The 22,838-nt window shown below is 30.3% G+C and overlaps 1 protein-coding gene across 6 annotated transcripts in view; it reads left to right on the forward strand.

The window, feature by feature from the left end:
• Nucleotides 1-22,838, forward strand: part of LOC142321868 (major facilitator superfamily domain-containing protein 12-like) — a 122,475-nt gene that overhangs the window by 81,831 nt on the left and 17,806 nt on the right. For all 6 annotated transcript variants that reach the window (XR_012755724.1, XM_075360330.1, XM_075360329.1 and 3 more), the window contains exons 4-6: nt 3,447-3,654; nt 4,157-4,274; nt 8,668-9,021. Coding sequence is in view for 5 of the 6 variants with exons in the window: in XM_075360330.1 (XP_075216445.1) it covers nt 3,447-3,654; nt 4,157-4,274; nt 8,668-9,021 (680 nt within the window). In the remaining variant the exon portion in view is untranslated. The remainder of the gene's footprint in view (nt 1-3,446; nt 3,655-4,156; nt 4,275-8,667; nt 9,022-22,838) is intronic.

Raw genomic sequence — 22,838 nt, forward strand, 5'->3', positions numbered from 1 at the left:
GAGACTCACAACACCTATTGACCTAACACTACATACAAACATCAAGCTTCAAAGAAGGATACTAACTACCCAAGGAATAGAAATACAATTCTATCGCACATAAGTAACAGCCACAGTCCGTAGGGTTGACCGAATTTCTGCACTCTTTGTGCAACCTTTTACAGTTTACGTAGGATGGAGCCTCAGCTTTCTGCAGACAGTCGTCATGCTTGTGACCTTCCTTGCCACAAAGCACACAGACCAACGCATACTTACAGAATTTGGCCCTGTGGCCAAAACGACAGCACTTGAAGCACCTTTGCACGTCAACATACTCGTTGACACGACAGGACGTTAGATCAACATATAATCTACCCTCAGACACAAACTTCTTAAAGAGGCCAGCACCAAGTTCAAAAACACCATGATGATGGTCATCATGCTTACAGTCTTGAAGAGTAGCCTACATTCTTTCTTGAATTCAGCCTCATCCATTTCAGAGTTCTGTTCCCAAACAAGAGATAGAACTTTCACATCAGATAGCCGCCGGTCAATGTCATAGACAATTACCTGGGCCCTACGCTTTCACTTCGAGTCAACCTTGACCTCGAGTTTCGTTACCTCAGGAGACTCCGCAATGACTCGGACTCATCTGGGACATCTCAATTATCCCCCGAGGGAGAAGAACACCCACCTTTTTACATATCTGGTTGCCACACCACCCCGTCCATTCCTAACTCATCTGTGGACATCTCAACCTCCGTAGGGGAAGACACCCACCTTGTGACAATTCTGGTCATCACACCCCCCCCCCCATTCCTAGCCCTGATGGGCTTTATCGGGAACTCATCTGTGGACAAGCAGTAAGCCTCCACATCTGCCTTACTGCTCACCTGTACATCTCCCTCTTCTGAATGAGGAGATTCAGTAGACAAGTTCAGCCGCTATGCCGGCAGCATCTAGTAACCATGTGATTCCTGTTTGGAGACACATACAGATTTCTCATTTGTACTTCAAAAATATTGGTGCTTCACTAAGTGTGTGAAAGAATTCTTTCATATTATATTACTTTATTTAAGAAAAGTAACTGTAATCAATTGTACATGACTACCTGGATGGAACAAAAAATATAGAAGTAGCTATGAACTTTGCTTTAAATTAAATTTATGTGATTGATTTCTTGATTTAGTATGTAAACCTGTAGCATTTAATTTACATTTAAAATCACTCAGAAGGATGTGCTTTACAATGACTTGATTTTCATACAGCAATCATTCATTATTTAAATCAAAATCTAATAAAGATAATATTTTGTCTTTTCAAGTTGAGGCACTGTATTTAATGTTTCATGAAGGAGCATAAAGTTTTGTTCCTTAACACTGTCTGTGCCAATCATTGTTATGGCTATAACACTCAGAAAGCACTGGGTATGATAAGTAACACTAGTCAGGGTTGCTTTCTCTGAAAGCGATGGTGTTCACTGCATAGTCTGTGGTAAATAGAATGAAGGCATCGTTGCATCTAAGACTGGATGTTATCTACTTTTCAATTATTTACTGATTTAAAAAGTATGTTTGTTCCAGTAAAGAAAGCATTGAAAACTATTTAACTTTTCACTTTCCCTACTTGGCATGGTTTGGGATGATTATTAGTATTGAGAATGGTTGTGCCATTTTTAGGAATGACTTGTAGCAGACAACTGTTAGAATTATGACAAATGATGATGAATTAATGTCTATAGATATGATAATTTTGCTTAAAATAATGATAAACTGTTTAGTAGGAATGAACTCTACAGTAATTTAAGCACTGCTTTATGTAGAATAATTTATAATTTTGATTAAATATTGCAGTATTTATGAAATAATAATCTGCAATAATAATTGCAAAGTTAATAATAATAAGTTAATGTTGTATTTAAATATGCTGTATGAATGTTTTTAAACACATATTATATAACCATCCCAGATACACTGTAGCAAGTCAAAACAGTACAGTTTGATCATGAGTAGCTACAGTTATTTTAATCTGCAGCCATGATCCATCACAGAAAATAGGTAGACTGATTCTTAGGCCATCAATCTTATCACGTGCTAATGATTTGAAAAACAGTTACATGAGAGTCAACCTTCTTGTTAATATTTATATTTAATTTAGACAAAAATAGTACATTATGCAACAAGCCTTTAATGACAGCCATTGATACAAGAGTGCATTAATGGCCATGATAAAGAGTTGCATACCATATTTTTTCTACAGCTGAGAAAATATTGGGATTTTGATTTAAATCAATGATAGAATACATTGTTTACAGAATATTTTTATAATTTTTCAAAAAGTATAAAGTTTAATATAATTTCTCATCTTATTTATTTATTTGTTATATAAAATACATAGCTTTATTTCATAGTAGGATTTTTTTTTACAGAAAATATAGAAATACAAACAGTTATAAATCAAAATTTATATTGTACAAGATATAAATGAACTGAAACCCAAAGTAAGATAATCTTGTTTGTTGGCAATCATCGCTAAATTCATTTACTTATATTACATAATTACCTGCATTATAATATTACATCTGTTTAACATCACTATCATAAAATTTGAAAGACAGTAATACCACGTTATCAGTTTAATCAATCAACCTTCATTCACATCATCATCTCCGATATGCACCACTTAAAATATAAAATCATTGAAACCTAAATTTAAAGACTTAAAAAATGAACCAGATGCAAAAGAAAAGATAAAAAAAGAAAAACCTGACCAGAACTGTTAAATCTAAAAAAAAAGATATTCATCTAGTTTCCAGTTTATAATTTCACGTTCAACCTATTTCTAATAGATAACACTACATACAAGATAAGGTGGAACAGCATTAATCAGTCTTATTAATAAAAATTAATTGTCTTCTGATAATAGTTAAACTTGAATAAACATCTGATCTATAAGTCCAATCTTATAATTACCACAAAGTTCATTGATTAGCAAAGAGCTGAATTGCATTCTAGGTTCATTTAAAAAGAGTTTTAAAATTAATTTTTGGATCAGAATTTTTGGATTTTCATATAAGAATCAAAAGCACTCCATCTCCAAACTCCTATTCCTTGTTAAATTAAATATTGAACTAAAGTAAAATATACCATTTTTAAATTATAACAACATAATATTCTGTTAATATAAAAAAAAATCTCCAAGATAAATATTGTAGTTTTTTACATAGGAATTTTAAAGGCAGACTCCCCATTTGAGATATTTGACTATAGTTTTACAAATGTAGAATGTACTCTATAATTAGCTCATGATGATCAGTTACCTGTCAGTGAGGTTACGTTTGGATAATTTAAGATAGACATTAAGTTAACTGATTCCTTTTGCTGATAAGCGTATATATTTTGTTTTATTAATATTCAAACTATTTAGTATTATTATCTAAATTTTAATTGTTTCTTTTCTTGTTTCAGGTACTATTTGTGTACTTGCTAGCTTTCCATTTATCTTCTCACAATGTTTTGGATGTGAATATAGTGATACATGGGCAAAGATCCTCTATTATGGCACATTCATTTGCCTTTTCCAGTTTGGATGGGCTGCTGTCCAAATATCGAATCTCTCTGTTGTTCCTGAATTAACTCCTGATGAACATGAACGCACATCTTTATTAGCTTATAGGTAAAACGAGCTGTTAGTGTAATGTAATATTGTGTATTTTTTTCCTCTAGGAATAGTAAGATTTTATTGCCGGTACAACAAAGGTTTCAAAACCAAGTTGTGATGTAAAATGCATTTCTTTTTTTTTAAATTATCTCAGCTGTTCTAGTCACTAAATCAACACTCATATATCATAGGTCCTTTGTATTATTACCCTCTTAGGCTGATTATTTTTTCATCAGTTACTTATCTTTATTAGTTGATAATAAAAAAACTCAATCTTTTCAGCTTATGGAAGGGATAAACTTAACAGGTTTCATTCTATTAACAATCATTATTGGCTGTATGATTACATTTCTTAAGTTTTTTAAAGTGTAAACTTTGTAGTTGTGGAGTTGGAATGGAAGACAGCTCTTTATTACTGTTTTAAAACTTTGTAATAAAATTTAACCACAAATTATAGTAGATATAAAGAAATAGTTTGTCTGTTTTAATTTAGAGTATTTGTTTCTTTTTATTTCAGGTATAGTTTTACAGTTATATCAAGTATGGTTGTTTATATTGTTACATGGGTAGCTTTACATGTAAACAATAAAAAAGAAGAAGACAAGATAGGACCCCATGACAGGCAATCATTTCAGGTATTTTTATTAATAGCTACTTTACATTAACATAATTATTTATTAAACAAAAGCAGAATTTATTCTGTAATAGGTATGGTATTAATTTTGTTCAATCCAGATCATAATTAAAATTCCTTATTAAAGTGCCTATAAAATAATTTTAAAGCTAGTTCTTATAAATTAAAAAAAAAAGAATAAATTAATAACAATAAATTTAATTACAATATTTATAATAAAGCATCTATTTATAAAATAGAATATGAAGAGCAAAATTGTAAAAAAAATTATTTGTACAAACGACAAGTAGAAATTTTAAAAAATCACCATAAGGAACATTTACAAGCATAAAAGTATAATAAAGAAAAATCTAATTATGCTGATTATATCAGAGAAATTAAACATATATTATTTTCAAATCTAGAAAGCATGTCAATTTTAGAAATCAGTAGTAACAAATCTAAATTCTCAAAAAAATATATATAAAATTCAGTTATGAAAAAATATAATAAACAAATAAACTTTGAATGTGATACTTTATGAAAATAATAAATTAATTTAGATTATTCAAAATGTATAATTTACATTTAAAAGTATATTTGAATAATACATAGTATGAAAATAATAGATTCATTACCTAACAGTAGATAATAGCAACAGTGTAATTCATTTTATAACTTTACTGAGTTAGAAAACTGTTTACATAGTTAAAAAATCTACTATATTTTACATTAATTTGTCATTTACAAAAAAAAACTGTTCAGAAGAAGCAAAGAATCTCTGCAAAAGTATTCAACAGGTAACTAAGAAGAAAACGCAGTAAATAACACATTCAGTCAAAGTAAAATTTGTAAAAGTTATCAGTTTTTAAATAATTTAATACAAGACTTTTGAATAAGACCCTGTAACAAGACTTTTTGAATAAGTATGTAATGGGAAATAATGCATTCTTGTTTTTGAAAGAGGATTCTAAAGAAAATTATTACAAAATGATTTCTTTTTAAAGCACCCATTCATTACATGTAGCAGTAATAATTAACTGGCCTCTTCATACTAGGTTTATCATTTATATGATTAATTAATAAATATATTATCATGGTAATAATAATAATAATAATAATAATAATAATAATATATATATATATTAATGTATATATATATATTATGGTAACAACTTCATTGTATTTATATTTCTATACTGATTTTTTAATTAAAATTTTTTTAAAAACAATGTTAGTATATTATTTTTTTCGTGTTTTTAAATTTTCTTCTGTACACTTGTTGTTAAACCTCCTTAAAAGAGGTTTTTCTGAATAATTTGATGTGATTGGAAAGAATAAATATACTGTTTTATCATTTCTCATTTTTATCATAAAAAAGTAAGTGAAATTGACCAGTTAGCTTGCATTTAAGATTAAATAATGAATTAACTTACTATTTCTGTAATTTAGAAAGATTTATTTTCAATAGGGATATATTTGTGTTAAAATAGAATATATAAAATTGTTAATAAAAACTTTACTGGAAGAAATTTGAGATAAAAAAAAGTAGATTAAAATAAAAGTGCAAGTGATATGCAAAAAGAACATGTACTCTCTAAACTGGTTAATAAAAGCTAGATAATAACTTTATATTTTAATATACAATTACATGTAGAACCTAAAAGGAAATATGTAAATTAATTGTAATCAATGCTATCTTATCACATTATTTTATGGCATATATCAAGGACATCTCATGAAACAGTTGAAATTTTGTAATAACTGTAGTTTTAATGCTGTACAATTATACAAATTTTCATTTAAAAAAAATTTAGTGCTCTGATCAGAGAAATATAATTGACAGTTTAAAATGAGATTAGTGATGATATTGCTGAATGTGAGATTAATCCTGCATCAGATAGATGTTGCCTAAGTAGGTGATATTACCCATTTCTAAAGTAATACAAAGGTGAGTACAGTGTCACCCAACTAGTCGTGTAGTAATAAGTCAAGAAACCCAAGAACAGCCAGTTTGGTAGTAGAAGAAAGTATTGATATAACTGTAAAAAGTGGCTGGAAAAAGATTAATTTATTTATTAAAAGTCGCAGTTACATGCTGATGCACACTTAAAATAGGTGTAATTTTTTTGGTTGAGTGATGAATTTTTTTTAACTTATAAAAATCCCAAGCCTGTTCAGAATTTTGACACAGAATCTCTGGATGAAAGGTAAAAGAAGCTATCATTCTGTGATGGATGTCGGCAGAGTAGTATTATTGATGTACATAAAGTAGATAATTGAAGATGTACAATGTTAGTAATATGCTGAATTAAAATTCATGACAAAAAAGATAAGAATCTACCCATTACTTCAGAGGTGCAATCAGTAAAATGTGCAGTTTTTTTTATGCCGATAGGTTTTCATTTACTTTACATTACTGACAGTGCATAAATAACTTACGCAAACAGTGAACAGATTGTTATTTTTCCTTTGTCTGATAGTATGATTGAGCTTAAATTTAATGTGTGACTGCACATTTCACTCTTCGCACCTCTTGAGTAATGAGTAGATTCTTAATTCTCCCCGAGACATATACCATGACATGATGTCCACCAGAATGTTAGCTAAACATGTGGTCATGTAAAATGTAAAGAAATGTCACATTAAATCATTTAATTATTGATTTATTAAATTAGTTTTTGGCACTGATGAAACAGGGAATTGATAATTAAGGAACTGTTTGTAGAAAGAAAAAACAAAAATTTGTTTGTATTATGGAAGAATCATATAAATGGTCTACCACTAACTGAATTTGTTTTTAAAAAATTTACATATTTCATTTATGTCAAACACAAAAATTGAGATATTTTCAGTTGTTTTGGACTGAAAAATCATATTTTAGTTAGATGGTAAACGAATAGTCGTACTAGAGGAATGAAAGATAATACCTTAACAATCACCATTATAAATATTCTTGGCACAATCACCACTAAAAGCAGTTGAGTTTGCAGTAAGAGCAAAATTTTAATTCAACATAATGTAAAAGAAATAATATTCCAACTGAGATTAATTATAATAAATATATTAGCAATTCTATAATAAATTGTTTTAGATTTATTGACTAAAGTAAAACTTTACCAAAGTAATATTTTTAATTTTTATGAAGTTATCAGCAGTAATACATATTAGCTGTTAAAAAAAGAAAACTTCGTTATTAGCAATAAATGAATGTAAATTTGGCTGTAAAAAAATGTAATTGTATTTTTTTTAAATAATACAGATATATGGGAGATAATTTTCTCTTTCAATTTTTTAATTGCATGTGTATACTTCTTATATACTGTATAGTTATGAATTGTTGCTATAATGAAATTTTTAAGTGCAAAACAGATTAAAAATTAAGTAGGAAAGAAGCAATATGTTGATAACAGCATAAAATAATTTAATTTGTGTAAAATTGCTAAGTGATATGTAACAAAATGTTTTATTTTAATCGTCAGTAAATTCATTTTTTTAATGCATTATAATCCTTTTACTTGGAATTTTATATTTTTATAATGCTATGAAGCATACTGCTTGTCTAGAGAAGACAGTAATACATTTTTATTTTCTTTCTGCTAGAAAGATATAAAGATTAATACAGTCATTTTTACTCCATATGTATGATTAGCTTATATATTTGTACATCACAGACTACAGAATTTACTGAAATGAATACAATCAAATATATATCAGAAAATAGTGTTAATGGGTGCTTTGGTATTTGAGGGATATGAATGAGAGGGTGGGTTTAGTATTGTGCTTAGACTCTTAAATTTCTTTCCATACATTATCCTGCAGATTTCTTTTCCTATAATCAGAATATATGTAATCTTAACAACAATTCTTTTCTACTAAAGATGCAAATTTATTTTTACATTTTGAATCATCTTTTATTTTTTTAGGCAAAGTTCCTTATAACTAAGTCCACAGTAATTATTAATAATTCAAATTATTGAATTTATATATAATTATTTATAGTTACCAAAACAATATAATGAAAGGTGGTTATATTCAGTAATCATACAAACAACTCACTAGAGAAAACCAACATAAAATGGAACATGATATAGATAAAATTGTTGGTCGTCTTTCACATTGTAACATGGTGGGTACTGACTCATATGCTAACCTTCATTCAACTTCTAAATAAACCATATCATTAATGTATCTTATCCGTATTGCTGTCAGATCGTTACAGTGGCCACTTGGCCTTATACAGTATAAAGCTGTGTGTGTTATACAAAGAATATTACAATATCAAATGATCATAGAGTGAATTGTTATTATCAGTGGAGATAAATTGCCAGTCAGGTTGGTAGGCTGTGTAGTATAAATATTTTTTTGTAATTGATTTATTGTCTAATTGTCTTCTTTTTTTCATTAATTTCCAGTATGTAATGATTGGAGTAATATTAATTGGTACATTGACATCACTATTTTATCACTTGGGTGTTCCTGAAAATAACAGAGGAGATGCACTCATGACTGGGGAAGATGCTCCTGAAAAGATCGAAAAAACAAAAGCTGGTGATTTATTTAAAAATCTCCATTTGTATAAAGTAGCACTGGTTTATATGACTACTAGATTATTTGTAAACATGTCGCAAGTTTTGATACCATTATATCTTCAGTTTTATCTTCAATTAAAAGCTGAAACTATTGCTATAGTTCCATTGACTGTATTTGTTAGCAGCTTTGTGACATCTTTAATTATTAAACCTCTTAATAAATATCTTGGCAGAAAGGTAATTATTATTTATAATATTTCAGCTACTATTTTTATTTCTCTCTACATTTTTTTACCATCAACTATTCTTCTATTCTTACCCTTTCAGTCTTTGTTCTTATAAACTTATGTTTTTCTTAACCTTCTTTATTCTTCCTCATTTCTTTATATCCATCATAATTTCTCTCCTTTTCATTCCTGTATACCTTTTCAACTTCCCAAAATAATAAAAAATAACTTAATTTGTTTAATTTAACAAAAATATTTTGAATTTTTGAAAAAAAATTCAAAGTATGATTATCAAGGGCCTCCCCAAACATTCTTCATCATGCACATTAATTCTGTTATTTCTGAACCTTTCACACCATTTTCGGATGTTTCTTTCATTCATTACATTATCACCATACACAGCAACCAACTGCCTATCAATTTCAGCCGGCTTAATGTTTTGATAGTTTAAAAAACATATGACTCCATGTATTTCACAGTCAGCAGCAACATCAATTTTCCTGTACATTTTATAATATAATAAATCACACGTAATCAAAGATACTATAACGCGACAACTTACAGACAATGCAGTGTGTACATTACTAGCGTATTACTAGTTTTTCATGCTTCAAAGATCACATCGATGCCACAGGTAACTTTTTATCCAAATAATTCTTGAATCATTTCTTTTTCGTATAATTTTAGGCCGATATCAAACATAATCAAACCGCCTAAAAGTTACATTTTAATGACAAACTATATTTTTTTTATGGTACTAGCTTCATTGAAGCATGTTTAAAATTGAATTCTTCTTCCATCAAGATATCAAGTAAAATTAAGAAAACACGAAGTAACAAGTTTAATTAATATTTTTCTTTACTGTCACTCAAAAACTAAATTTATTTTTACATGTTACTTTTAGTCACGAAGGATTATTATTCTTATTATTGTACTCTAAGAAAGATTATCTCTTAAGTAAAGACCGTTTCATTGAAAAAACTTAAATATTTTCTATTTCTCTTAAACTACATACCTTATACTATTTTCTATATAATCGCCACATGAATTAAGACATTTAACATAGCGACACACCAACTTCAATATACCCTCGTCGTATTCTTCTGCCGCCACTCCATTTAGCCACTGATTAACGGCAGTTTTAAGTTCATCGTCACCCGCGAATTGCTTACCGCTCAATAATTCTTTCAATTTCCCAAACAAATGGTAATCAGAAGGAGCAAAGCCTGGACTATATGGTGGGTGATCGTAAATTTCCCATCCAAATGTTCTCAGTAAATCACGTGTCGGACCCGCAACATGGGGACGTGCGTTATCGTGCAACAGGACGACGCCCTCGGTCAGCCGCCCACATCGCCAATTTTGAAAGGCGCGCCGTAACTAGAGTTTCGTAATAGGCTTCTGCATTTATAGTTGTTCCACATGGCATGAAATCGATCAGCAGTATGCCAAACCGATCCGAAAAGACTGTGGCCATCAGTTTACGTCCAAATGACTATGGTACCTTCTGTTGATCTGGTTGGTGATTGAGGATGACGCCATTCACTTAACTGCCGTTTTCTCTCTATCGTGTAATACGATATCCATGTTTCATCGCCGGTAATAATTGAATTAAGGAACTCATCGCCTTTTTCAGTGTAGCGCATCAAAAATTCCAAAGCAGAACCCGTTCGGATTTTTTTGTGACGTTCCGTTATGACGTGCGGCACCCAACATGCACAAATCTTTCTGAAGCCAAAATGGTCATGTAAAATGCGACCGATAACAGCTCTTGAAACATCAGGAAAAAGAAGGGCCAGGTCAGAAATCGTTGAGCGACGATCCTTACCGATTTCATCATCGACGCGTTTCAAAAAGTCCTCAGTGATTACCGAGGGCTTTCCCGAATGTTCTTCATCGTGTACTGTTATTTCTAAAACTTTCACACCATTTTCGGACGTTTCTTTCATTCATTACATTATCACCCTACACAGCAACCAACTGCCTATCAATGTCAACCGGCTTAATGTTGTGATAGTTTAAAAAACATATGACTCCATGTATTTCACAGTCAGCAGCAACATCAATTTTCCTGTATATTTTATAATGTAATAAATCACACATAATCAAAGATACTAACTACAACGCGACAACTTACAGACAATGCAGTGTGTACATTACTAGCGTAGCCGTGAATGACACAGTTCACCAACCTTAAGGAGAGAAATTTGCCAGTGGTCTTTACTTTAGAGATATCCCTTGTATATTTAAAAATGATAACTCTAACTCTACTTATAGATTTCTTACTGGCATTTGACCTTCAAAATGGTAAAGATAAAACTAATTTGTAGAAAAGGTGGGTGATTATAAATTGATTTGTATGGACATTAACAATTTACCAATACATATGACAAACTAAAAGAAAGACTGAAACTACAATAAATGAGCATTTGGCTCATTATATATCTAGAAGACTAGAGGAATCGGATATCTCAGCTTTTCTTGGAAAACTGTCATAAAATTAGTTTATTAGAAATAAGAATTTAAAAAATGTATTTAATTCACAGGAATTATTAGTTAGTTAAAATTCATCAGTAATGATGCTGAAACTGCTTTTGCTGAACACAGTAGAAGACGCAATGTCTAGTAAAATAATTGAATTTTTAATTTAATAAAAATTTGGTTGTGAAAGTTTTCAATCATAAGAATGTTAAACAGCTATCCCCTCCATTAAATTTTGTTCATAGGAGAGGATAACTCTTTTGTTTAAGTAATGCTATATAAGTCTTTCTTAAGATTTTTTTATTAACATCAGTATATTAGAGGCATATATTCAGTCATTCACTTCAATATTGAATAAAATAACATTATTCTGAATAAAGATGGTGATGATGATAATAATAATAATAATAATAATAATAATAATAATAATAATAATAATAATAATAATAATAATAATAATAATAATAATAATAATAATAATAATAATAATAATAATAATAATAATAATAATGCCCTGAGGTAGATAATCCCCACGTCCGGAACACAACATCTATGTTCCACGTCCAGGGCGGCAACAGCTGTACCTTTGTACATCACATATAGCTGGCTAACGGGGTTCCGAGTAAATTCCTCGGACTGGATTTTTGGCTACCTGCAGGAAATGGAGTAACTTATGATTTTGGATATGGATTCATACCATTCTTAGAGCTGGCGATGTGGCGGCCAGGGTCAATGTTATTGCAGGTGTAACGGAGACCCTTCCGTTGTCCACATGCCCCCTGCGATGGCAAGCATGTAGCAATGGTGCCCATGTATGTCGGTGCATGGGAGCTCTGAAAGCTTCGGTGAGTAGGAGCCTGGAGTCAGTGCAGAGACTGCGCATCCGCTCTCTGCCAGGACATATGCCGGTTCCACCGGAGTACCGGACAGGACCTCCAAGGTTAGTAGCCCTGGAGTGGGGGTGTACCCCGGCGGCTAGCCTTGCTACAGTAGGGATCAATGTTCATGAATTTTCCTGAACAAACTCACGTGGCAGAGGGTGCACGTAAACACCCTCGTTTAGAAACCGCCGATTCGCCACAAGCGAAGCGGAAAAAAAGTAAGGAGAGTGATAGAATTAGAAAAGATGCTGATAAAATCAGTAAAGATTTGAGAAAAGCTTTGTTTGGTAATAATGTTCCCAAACCAAGATTTTTGGTCATTACAAAAGAGAATGGTAACTTCCAAAAGGTAAGTCCATTCTTAATTGCTAGAGAGATTACAAATTGTGCTGGTGGTCCTGTCAAGGATATCCGTAAGACGTTTAACGGATTACATGTCGAAACTATAAACGACATGCAAAGTCAGAAAGTCCAGGCGTTGAAGAAGATCGGTGAATTTGCGGTTACTGTCCAACCGCATAGTACACTTAATTCATCTAGAGGAGTTGTTGTTTGCCGTGATCTTCTTAACTGTACTGAAGAAGAAATAGTGCAGGAAATGTCTAGCCAGGGAGTGACACATTGTCGCAGACTTTCTATGAGACGAAACGGTGAGATTCTTCCTTCGGCCTCTCATGTATTGACATTCAATAGGCCAAGTCTTCCTGAAAAGGTACGAGCTGGCATCCATCGGCTTGATGTACGGGCATTTATTCCGCAGCCGATGAGATGTTTTAGATGTCAACGTTTCGGACACACTGCCGCTAGATGTGAAGCGCAGGAAATTTGTATATGCGGATCGAAGATACATGAGGGTGATCCATGTAAAGACCCTCCAGTCTGCATTAATTGTAAAGGGCACCATAACTGTCGATCCAGGAACTGCCCAGTATACAAATCAGAAACAGCCATTCAGGAGGTTAAAACGCTTCAAAAAGTCAGCTACCCTGAAGCGAAGAAGATTGTAAACCTACGTACCCCTAGACCATCGACTTCATACGCAGAAGCAGCTGCTGCTCCCCCCACACCTAAAATCAACGTGGAGCAGTTGCTTAATACGATGGCGCCAAGTCTCGCGACAATAATAGAAAGAATCATTGATTCCAAGATCGAGTCTACTCAACAGATACAACAAAGTAAACATGAGAAGGCTCAATCCCGGACTGACGTCGCCGACAGAAGACCCGCACCAGCGCAGTTTAAAAAACCGGCAAAATCCTCGATTATAACTCCAGCAATAGACGTAATGAAGAAAAATCTTGATTTATTCGACAAAGATCTAAAGATCACCCCGACGACGAGTCATATAGCTAAGGATACTGTGAAAAGAGTACAGGAAAAGTCTGCGTCAACCAAAATGGAGGTGCAAGTAACTATCGAAAAAGCACCAGACACAGACGATATTAAAACCGTACCTACAGAGGCCCCAAAAGCTCAGAGAACAACTGTGGCGAGAGCATCTGTATCAGCCGGCCCAAGCACAGCCTTAGATATCGAATTGAGTTCATCAGCCGCCGAAAGTGCATCGGTTGCAAGTTTAGACTCAATTGCAACGATGCTCACAGCACCATTGAAGCTTTCATCACCTGATGTAAGCCGGCGAACGTCATTGGCGTCAGAAAGAGAAGACGAAGCCATGTCCGAAGCCTCAGACACTCTGTCGTCGGAAGTTGAGGCCGTTCGCAGGATGGAAAAGCGGTGTAAAAAAGGTTGGCCGAAAGGAAAGCCTAGGCGGTAATTTGTGGATTTTAAATTAGAAGATTGAAATTTTGCTCACTTATTTTCTTCATGGAAATATGAATTAAAGAACCTTTTTTTTATTTTTTTTTGAAGTGGGATGGGGCTAATGACCAAAGTAGTCGATGCCCCTAAAAACCTCAAAAAAAAAAAAAAAAAAAAAATAATAATAATAATAATAATAATAATAATAATAATAATAATAATAATAATAATAATAATAATAATAATAATAATAATAATAATAATAATAATAATAATAATAATAATAATAATAATAATAATAATAATAATAATAATAATAATAATAATAATAATAATAATAATAATAATAATAATAATAATAATAATAATAATAATAATAATAATAATAATAATAATAATAATAATAATAATAATAATAATAATAATAATAATAATAATAATAATAATAATAATAATAATAATAATAATAATAATAATAATAATAATAATAATAATAATAATAATAATAATAATAATAATAATAATAATAATAATAATAATAATAATAATAATAATAATAATAATAATAATAATAATAATAATAATAATAATAATAATAATAATAATAATAATAATAATAATAATAATAATAATAATAATAATAATAATAATAATAATAATAATAATAATAATAATAATAATAATAATAATAATAATAATAATAATAATAATAATAATAATAATAATAATAATAATAATAATAATAATAATAATAATAATAATAATAATAATAATAATAATAATAATAATAATAATAATAATAATAATAATAATAATAATAATAATAATAATAATAATAATAATAATAATAATAATAATAATAATAATAATAATAATAATAATAATAATAATAATAATAATAATAATAATAATAATAATAATAATAATAATAATAATAATAATAATAATAATAATAATAATAATAATAATAATAATAATAATAATAATAATAATAATAATAATAATAATAATAATAATAATAATAATAATAATAATAATAATAATAATAATAATAATAATAATAATAATAATAATAATAATAATAATAATAATAATAATAATAATAATAATAATAATAATAATAATAATAATAATAATAATAATAATAATAATAATAATAATAATAATAATAATAATAATAATAATAATAATAATAATAATAATAATAATAATAATAATAATAATAAATAATAATAATAATAATAATAATAATAATAATAATAATAATAATAATAATAATAATAATAATAATAATAATAATAATAATAATAATAATAATAATAATAATAATAATAATAATAATAATAATAATAATAATAATAATAATAATAATAATAATAATAATAATAATAATAATAATAATAATAATAATAATAATAATAATAATAATAATAATAATAATAATAATAATAATAATAATAATAATAATAATAATAATAATAATAATAATAATAATAATAATAATAATAATAATAATAATAATAATAATAATAATAATAATAATAATAATAATAATAATAATAATAATAATAATAATAATAATAATAATAATAATAATAATAATAATAATAATAATAATAATAATAATAATAATAATAATAATAATAATAATAATAATAATAATAATAATAATAATAATAATAATAATAATAATAATAATAATAATAATAATAATAATAATAATAATAATAATAATAATAATAATAATAATAATAATAATAATAATAATAATAATAATAATAATAATAATAATAATAATAATAATAATAATAATAATAATAATAATAATAATAATAATAATAATAATAATAATAATAATAATAATAATAATAATAATAATAATAATAATAATAATAATAATAATAATAATAATAATAATAATAATAATAATAATAATAATAATAATAATAATAATAATAATAATAATAATAATAATAATAATAATAATAATAATAATAATAATAATAATAATAATAATAATAATAATAATAATAATAATAATAATAATAATAATAATAATAATAATAATAATAATAATAATAATAATAATAATAATAATAATAATAATAATAATAATAATAATAATAATAATAATAATAATAATAATAATAATAATAATAATAATAATAATAATAATAATAATAATAATAATAATAATAATAATAATAATAATAATAATAATAATAATAATAATAATAATAATAATAATAATAATAATAATAATAATAATAATAATAATAATAATAATAATAATAATAATAATAATAATAATAATAATAATAATAATAATAATAATAATAATAATAATAATAATAATAATAATAATAATAATAATAATAATAATAATAATAATAATAATAATAATAATAATAATAATAATAATAATAATAATAATAATAATAATAATAATAATAATAATAATAATAATAATAATAATAATAATAATAATAATAATAATAATAATAATAATAATAATAATAATAATAATAATAATAATAATAATAATAATAATAATAATAATAATAATAATAATAATAATAATAATAATAATAATAATAATAATAATAATAATAATAATAATAATAATAATAATAATAATAATAATAATAATAATAATAATAATAATAATAATAATAATAATAATAATAATAATAATAATAATAATAATAATAATAATAATAATAATAATAATAATAATAATAATAATAATAATAATAATAATAATAATAATAATAATAATAATAATAATAATAATAATAATAATAATAATAATAATAATAATAATAATAATAATAATAATAATAATAATAATAATAATAATAATAATAATAATAATAATAATAATAATAATAATAATAATAATAATAATAATAATAATAATAATAATAATAATAATAATAATAATAATAATAATAATAATAATAATAATAATAATAATAATAAATAATAATAATAATTAATAATAATAATAATAATAATAATAATAATAATAATAATAATAATAATAATAATAATAATAATAATAATAATAATAATAATAATAATAATAATAATAATAATAATAATAATAATAATAATAATAATAATAATAATAATAATAATAATAATAATAATAATAATAATAATAATAATAATAATAATAATAATAATAATAATAATAATAATAATAATAATAATAATAATAATAATAATAATAATAATAATAATAATAATAATAATAATAATAATAATAATAATAATAATAATAATAATAATAATAATAATAATAATAATAATAATAATAATAATAATAATAATAATAATAATAATAATAATAATAATAATAATAATAATAATAATAATAATAATAATAATAATGCCCTGAGGTAGATATTCCCCACGTCCGGAACACAACATCTACGTTCCACGTCCAGGGCGGTAACAGCTGTACTCAAGTACATTACATATAGCTGGCTAACGGGGTTCCGAGTGTTGTTTCTCGGATATACTTTCTTCGGTCGATTTACATCCATAGGCCGAATTACAGGACTGGACTTTACGGCCACCTGCAGATATGACATTTTTAACGATTACGGAAATGGATTTATACCGCCTTTAGAGCTGGCGATGTGGCGGCCACGGTCAAAGTTATTTGCAGGTGTAACGGAGACCTTTCGTCGTCCACATGCCCCCTGCGATGGCAAGCATGTAGTTAAGGTGCCCATGTTCGGAGCATGGGAGCCCTGAAAGCTTCGGTGTGTAGGGGCCTGGAGTCAGTGCAGAGACTGCGCATCCGCTCTCTGCCAGGACATATGCCGGTTCCACCGGAGTACCGGAACGGACCTCCAGGGTTGGTAGCCCTGGAGTGGGGGTGTACCCCGGCGGCTAGCCTTACTACAGAAGGGATTTTTTGTTCATGAATTTTCCTGAACAAACCAACGTGGCAGAGGGTGCACGTAAACACCCTCGTTTAGAACCAGCCGTTTCGCCTGAGGCAAAACGGAGGAAGAGTACGGAGAGTAAGAAGATAGAGATTGAGGCTAGAAAAAGCTTACAGAAGGCTTTTTTTAAAAGTAGTAATGTACCGAAACCTAAATATTTGGTCATTACAAAGGAGGATGGAAATTTCTCGAGGGTGAGTCCTTTTCTCATCGCTCGAGAGATAAACAAATGTGCTGGAGGCCCTGTAAAGGAAATACGGAAAACTTTTACGGGACTTCATGTAGAGACTGTTAATGATATACAGTCTCAGAAGATTTTAGGGCTGAAGAAAATTGGAGAGCTAGCGGTACGCGTTGATCCCCACGGCACGCTCAACACCTCAAGGGGTGTTGTGGTCTGTCGGGATCTTTTAAACTGTTCGGAGCAAGAGATTGTAGAGGAGCTGGCAGCACAAGGAGTAATAGAGTGCCGTCGGTTAAACATGAGAAGGAACGGTGAGGTCTTACCCTCGGCTTCTCATGTCCTTACTTTCAACCGGCCTACTTTGCCAGAAAAGATAAGAGCGGGGATTCACCGTTTGGATGTGCGGGCATTTGTCCCACAGCCGATGAGGTGCTTCAAGTGCCAACGCTTTGGCCACACCGCTCTTAGATGCGAAAGACCGCAAATATGCGTGTGCGGTGAAGAGGTGCATGAGGGAGAGCCATGTAAAGAGCCTCCTACATGCATAAACTGCAAAGGAGCGCATTCTTGTAGATCAAGGAATTGTCCTGTCTACAAAGATGAGGTAGCTGTGCAGGAAGTAAAAACCCTGCAAAAAGTCAGCTACTTCGATGCAAAAAAAATAGTTAACGCCCGTAAGCCTAGAGCAGCAACATCTTATGCTCAGGCTGCGGCTACTGTTCCTGCTCCTGCTCCGATTGCTGTAGATGAGGTACAAATTATAAATAAACTTGCTCCCACTTTGGCTAACATGATTGAGAGGATCATCGAAAACAAGATGAAACCTCTTGGCAATAAAGAACTTGTTAAGCCAAAGATAGTGATACAGCCTGCTGAAGATAAGTCGATAAAAGTGAAAGTTGCTCCTCCAGAAAAGAAAACGGACAATAAACCTGAATGTCAAGTCCGTCTCAGCGAGATCCTCGATGAAAAGAAAAAGGCGATACCTACAGAGTCTGTTATGGAGGCTCCCAAGCCTCCTGTAACTGAAGTGGCCTCTAAGCCTCAGAGGCCACAAAAAATCACACAGGGGGGGCGAGTGTCCCCCCTCCCACAGGCGGTGACCGGTGCGACCCCCGTGTTGGGGAGCGGGCAGGTTGTCGCCTCTCAATCGGCGCCTGAAACCGGCGCTGATCCATGCCCGTCGTCGTCGGCGGCTTCGGTGGTCTCCGATACGGAGACCGGAAGCCTTACAGGCGACGACCTTCTCCGCGAACACGATGCTGTTCGCAGGATGGAGAAGAAAAGGAAAAAGGGATGGCCGAAAGGAAAACCCAGGCAATAATTTAATTAAAAATTAAAAATTAGCGAGTCGATTGTACAATGGAACATCAATGGATGTTTTTCAAACATCCATGAGCTCCAACGCTTGGTACATGACGTAGACCCGATTTGTATATGTCTGCAAGAAACGCATTTCCGCCGAAATGAAAATTTTAAATTAAAAGGATTCCATATATTTCGGCGAGATCAACCGCCAAATGTAAGAGTTAGAGGTGGAGTAGCTATATTAACATCGACTAGAGCTACCACCGAAGCGGTTGTTCTAAACACCAACCTACAAGCGGTCGCCGTTAGAATGAAGCGACCGCTTAAGATCACTGTGTGCAGCATATACTTACCGAATTACGATTGGAATAAGGATGACATAGAAAGATTAATTTCCGAGCTTCCCCCACCTGTTTTACTGGTGGGTGATTTTAACGCTCATAATTCTCTCTGGGGATCGGATCGAGTAGATCCCCGTGGAAGAGAACTGGAAGGGTTCCTGATGAATTCTGATCTTATTATTTTAAATGACGGATCAGGAACCTTTTTCAATGCCAGAGATGGATCGACGTCCTGTATAGATCTTGCACTCATAAGCGGATCGATAGCACCGAGGTACAGCTTCCATGTTATAGACGATCTGCATGGAAGCGATCATTTCCCGGTGCAAATTGTAACTGATGTTACTAGAGCAATATATCCCATCCCTAAAAGATGGTTATTTGAAAAGGCAGACTGGACGAGCTTCACAGCTAGAACGATGCTCCCAGAAACAACCGGAGTTATCGGAGACGATGTCGACGCCATAACAAATGCAATAATCGAGTCGGCATCGAGATATATTCCCAAAACATCTGGGAAACTTACAAAGAAACCCGTTCCATGGTGGAACGATGAAATAAGTGAAGCTATAAAAAGAAAGAAAAGGGCGTATAATGCCTTTAAGAAGCGTCCTAGTATAGAAAATCTTGTTGCCTTTAAGAAATACAGGGCGTATGCAAAACGTGTTATGATAGATTCGAAAAAACGATCCTGGCAGCAATACGTGTCATCCATTGACAAAACTACTACTGCATCAGATGTTTGGAGGAAAGTGAAGGCGATTTGTGGGCGTAATGATTTTACTCCCATAACTAGCCTTCAAGATGAAGATGAAATAAAAGATACTCCATATGAAATTGCAGAGCTGTTATCCAATCATTTCGAAAAGGCCAGCAAAACGGCCAACTACGAGGAAGGTTTTCGAACCAAAAAAGAAGAACACGAAGGTCTACTAAATTTTGGAACTGAGTATAATTACTCATATAATGTACCATTTAAAATGGAAGAATTCGCGAAGGCGTTGGAAAAATCAGGTAACACAGCTGCTGGTCCGGATGAAATCCACTATAATATGATCAGGCAGCTGAATACCACTGCAAAGTGTAGACTATTAGAACTTTATAATAAAATATGGCGGGATGGAACGTACCCGCAGCAGTGGAAAAAAGCTCATGTTGTTCCAGTACCAAAGAAAAATAAAAATTTAACAGACCCCAATAGCTACCGTCCTATTTCTTTGACGTGTGCTATGGGGAAAATATTGGAAAAAATGATTAATAATCGACTCGTCTGGGTTTTGGAAAAAGAAAACCTGATATCATCGTATCAAGCAGGTTTTCGACAATACCATTCTACCACTGATCAAATGATCAGCTTAGAGGACATTATATATAACAGCTTTATTACAAGGAAACATTGTGTCGGAGTCTTCTTTGATCTTCAGAAGGCTTTCGATATGACCTGGCGTCATGGTATAATGCTCCAGTTACATGAATGGGGCATTCGTGGCAATTTGCCTATACTGCTCAGCAACTACATGAATGACCGTACCTTCCAAGTACGCGTCAACAACGAATATTCATGTGAAAGAATCTTGGAAAATGGCATACCGCAAGGTTCGCCGTTGAGCGGTACCTTGTTTACCATTGCCATTAATAAATTGATATTAGCCATTCCAGTAGAAATCAGCAAAAGCGTCTATGTTGATGATCTGGCAATCGTATATGCCAGCAACAAGACTGCTATAGTGAGGTACAAATTGCAACGAGCGATCAATGCTCTAAATGAAGTTGCAAGGAATACAGGATTCCAATTCTCACCAGAAAAAACGTGCTGTGTACACTTTTGTAGGAAGAGAATTCCTCATCAAAGTCCTGCTCTGACAATACAATATAAAGACAGCGTAAGGTATTTAGGACTAGTATTGGATAAATCCCTCACATGGGGATTACATATACAGGACTTGAGTGATAGATGCAAAAGAGCCCTAAACATTATAAAATGTTTATCGAACCTAAATTGGGGCTCAGGAAAAGAGACATTATTGAGACTGTATAAAGCATTGGTTCAATCTAAACTAGACTACGGATGTATCGTATATTCATCCGCTAGAAAGTCGCACTTAAGAAAGTTAGACGTAGTTCATAATAGCGGAATAAGATACGCAACAGGTGCTTTCCGCACGAGTCCGGCGGCTAGTCTGATGTCTGAAGCCGGAATAATGCCACTACATTATAGAAGAGAGATCCTCTTGTTAAGATATGCAGCAAATATATGGGCTTTCCCTGCCCATATAAATAATAAATTGTTTATGAATCATCCCATGGCTGCATTATACGAACGTCGTGCTACCTATTCCAGACCAGCCGGAATTAGGTACCACGAATTAAGAAGGAAATATGAAATTGCTATACCAGAGACACTAGCAATTTCTACTAGAGAAATACCGCCATGGCTCTTGCCAGCGGTAAATACAAGTTTGGATCTCTCTCAAGGAGAAATAAAAAAGAAACCAGCAGTGATCATCCAGCAGGAATTTTTAGCAACCGTCAGTAGTTACGAAGAACATATAAGAATTTACACTGACGGTTCTAAAACCGAACATGGTGTTGGATGCTCGATATATGTAAATGAAGAAGCCCACTCTTGGAGACTGCCAGATGTGGCCAGTGTCTACACGGCAGAGCTCACTGCAATTCAGCAAGCTCTTCGCTACACTGAACACTATTGCGAAGAGAGAGTGCTAATATGTTCCGACTCATTAAGTGCACTTGTCGCAATTCGGAACAAGAACATTAAGGATGTCCTAATTGCAAACATCCTGTCCATTTTATACGTTCTAAAACAACGAGGACAGCGATGCGTATTTGTATGGACTCCGGGGCATGCTGGTATTACAGGTAATGAAATCGCAGACGAAGCTGCCAGAAAG

This window comes from Lycorma delicatula, chromosome 3 (genome assembly GCF_047948215.1).
Source record: "Lycorma delicatula isolate Av1 chromosome 3, ASM4794821v1, whole genome shotgun sequence".
In the NCBI taxonomy this organism is placed as follows: domain Eukaryota; kingdom Metazoa; phylum Arthropoda; class Insecta; order Hemiptera; family Fulgoridae; genus Lycorma; species Lycorma delicatula.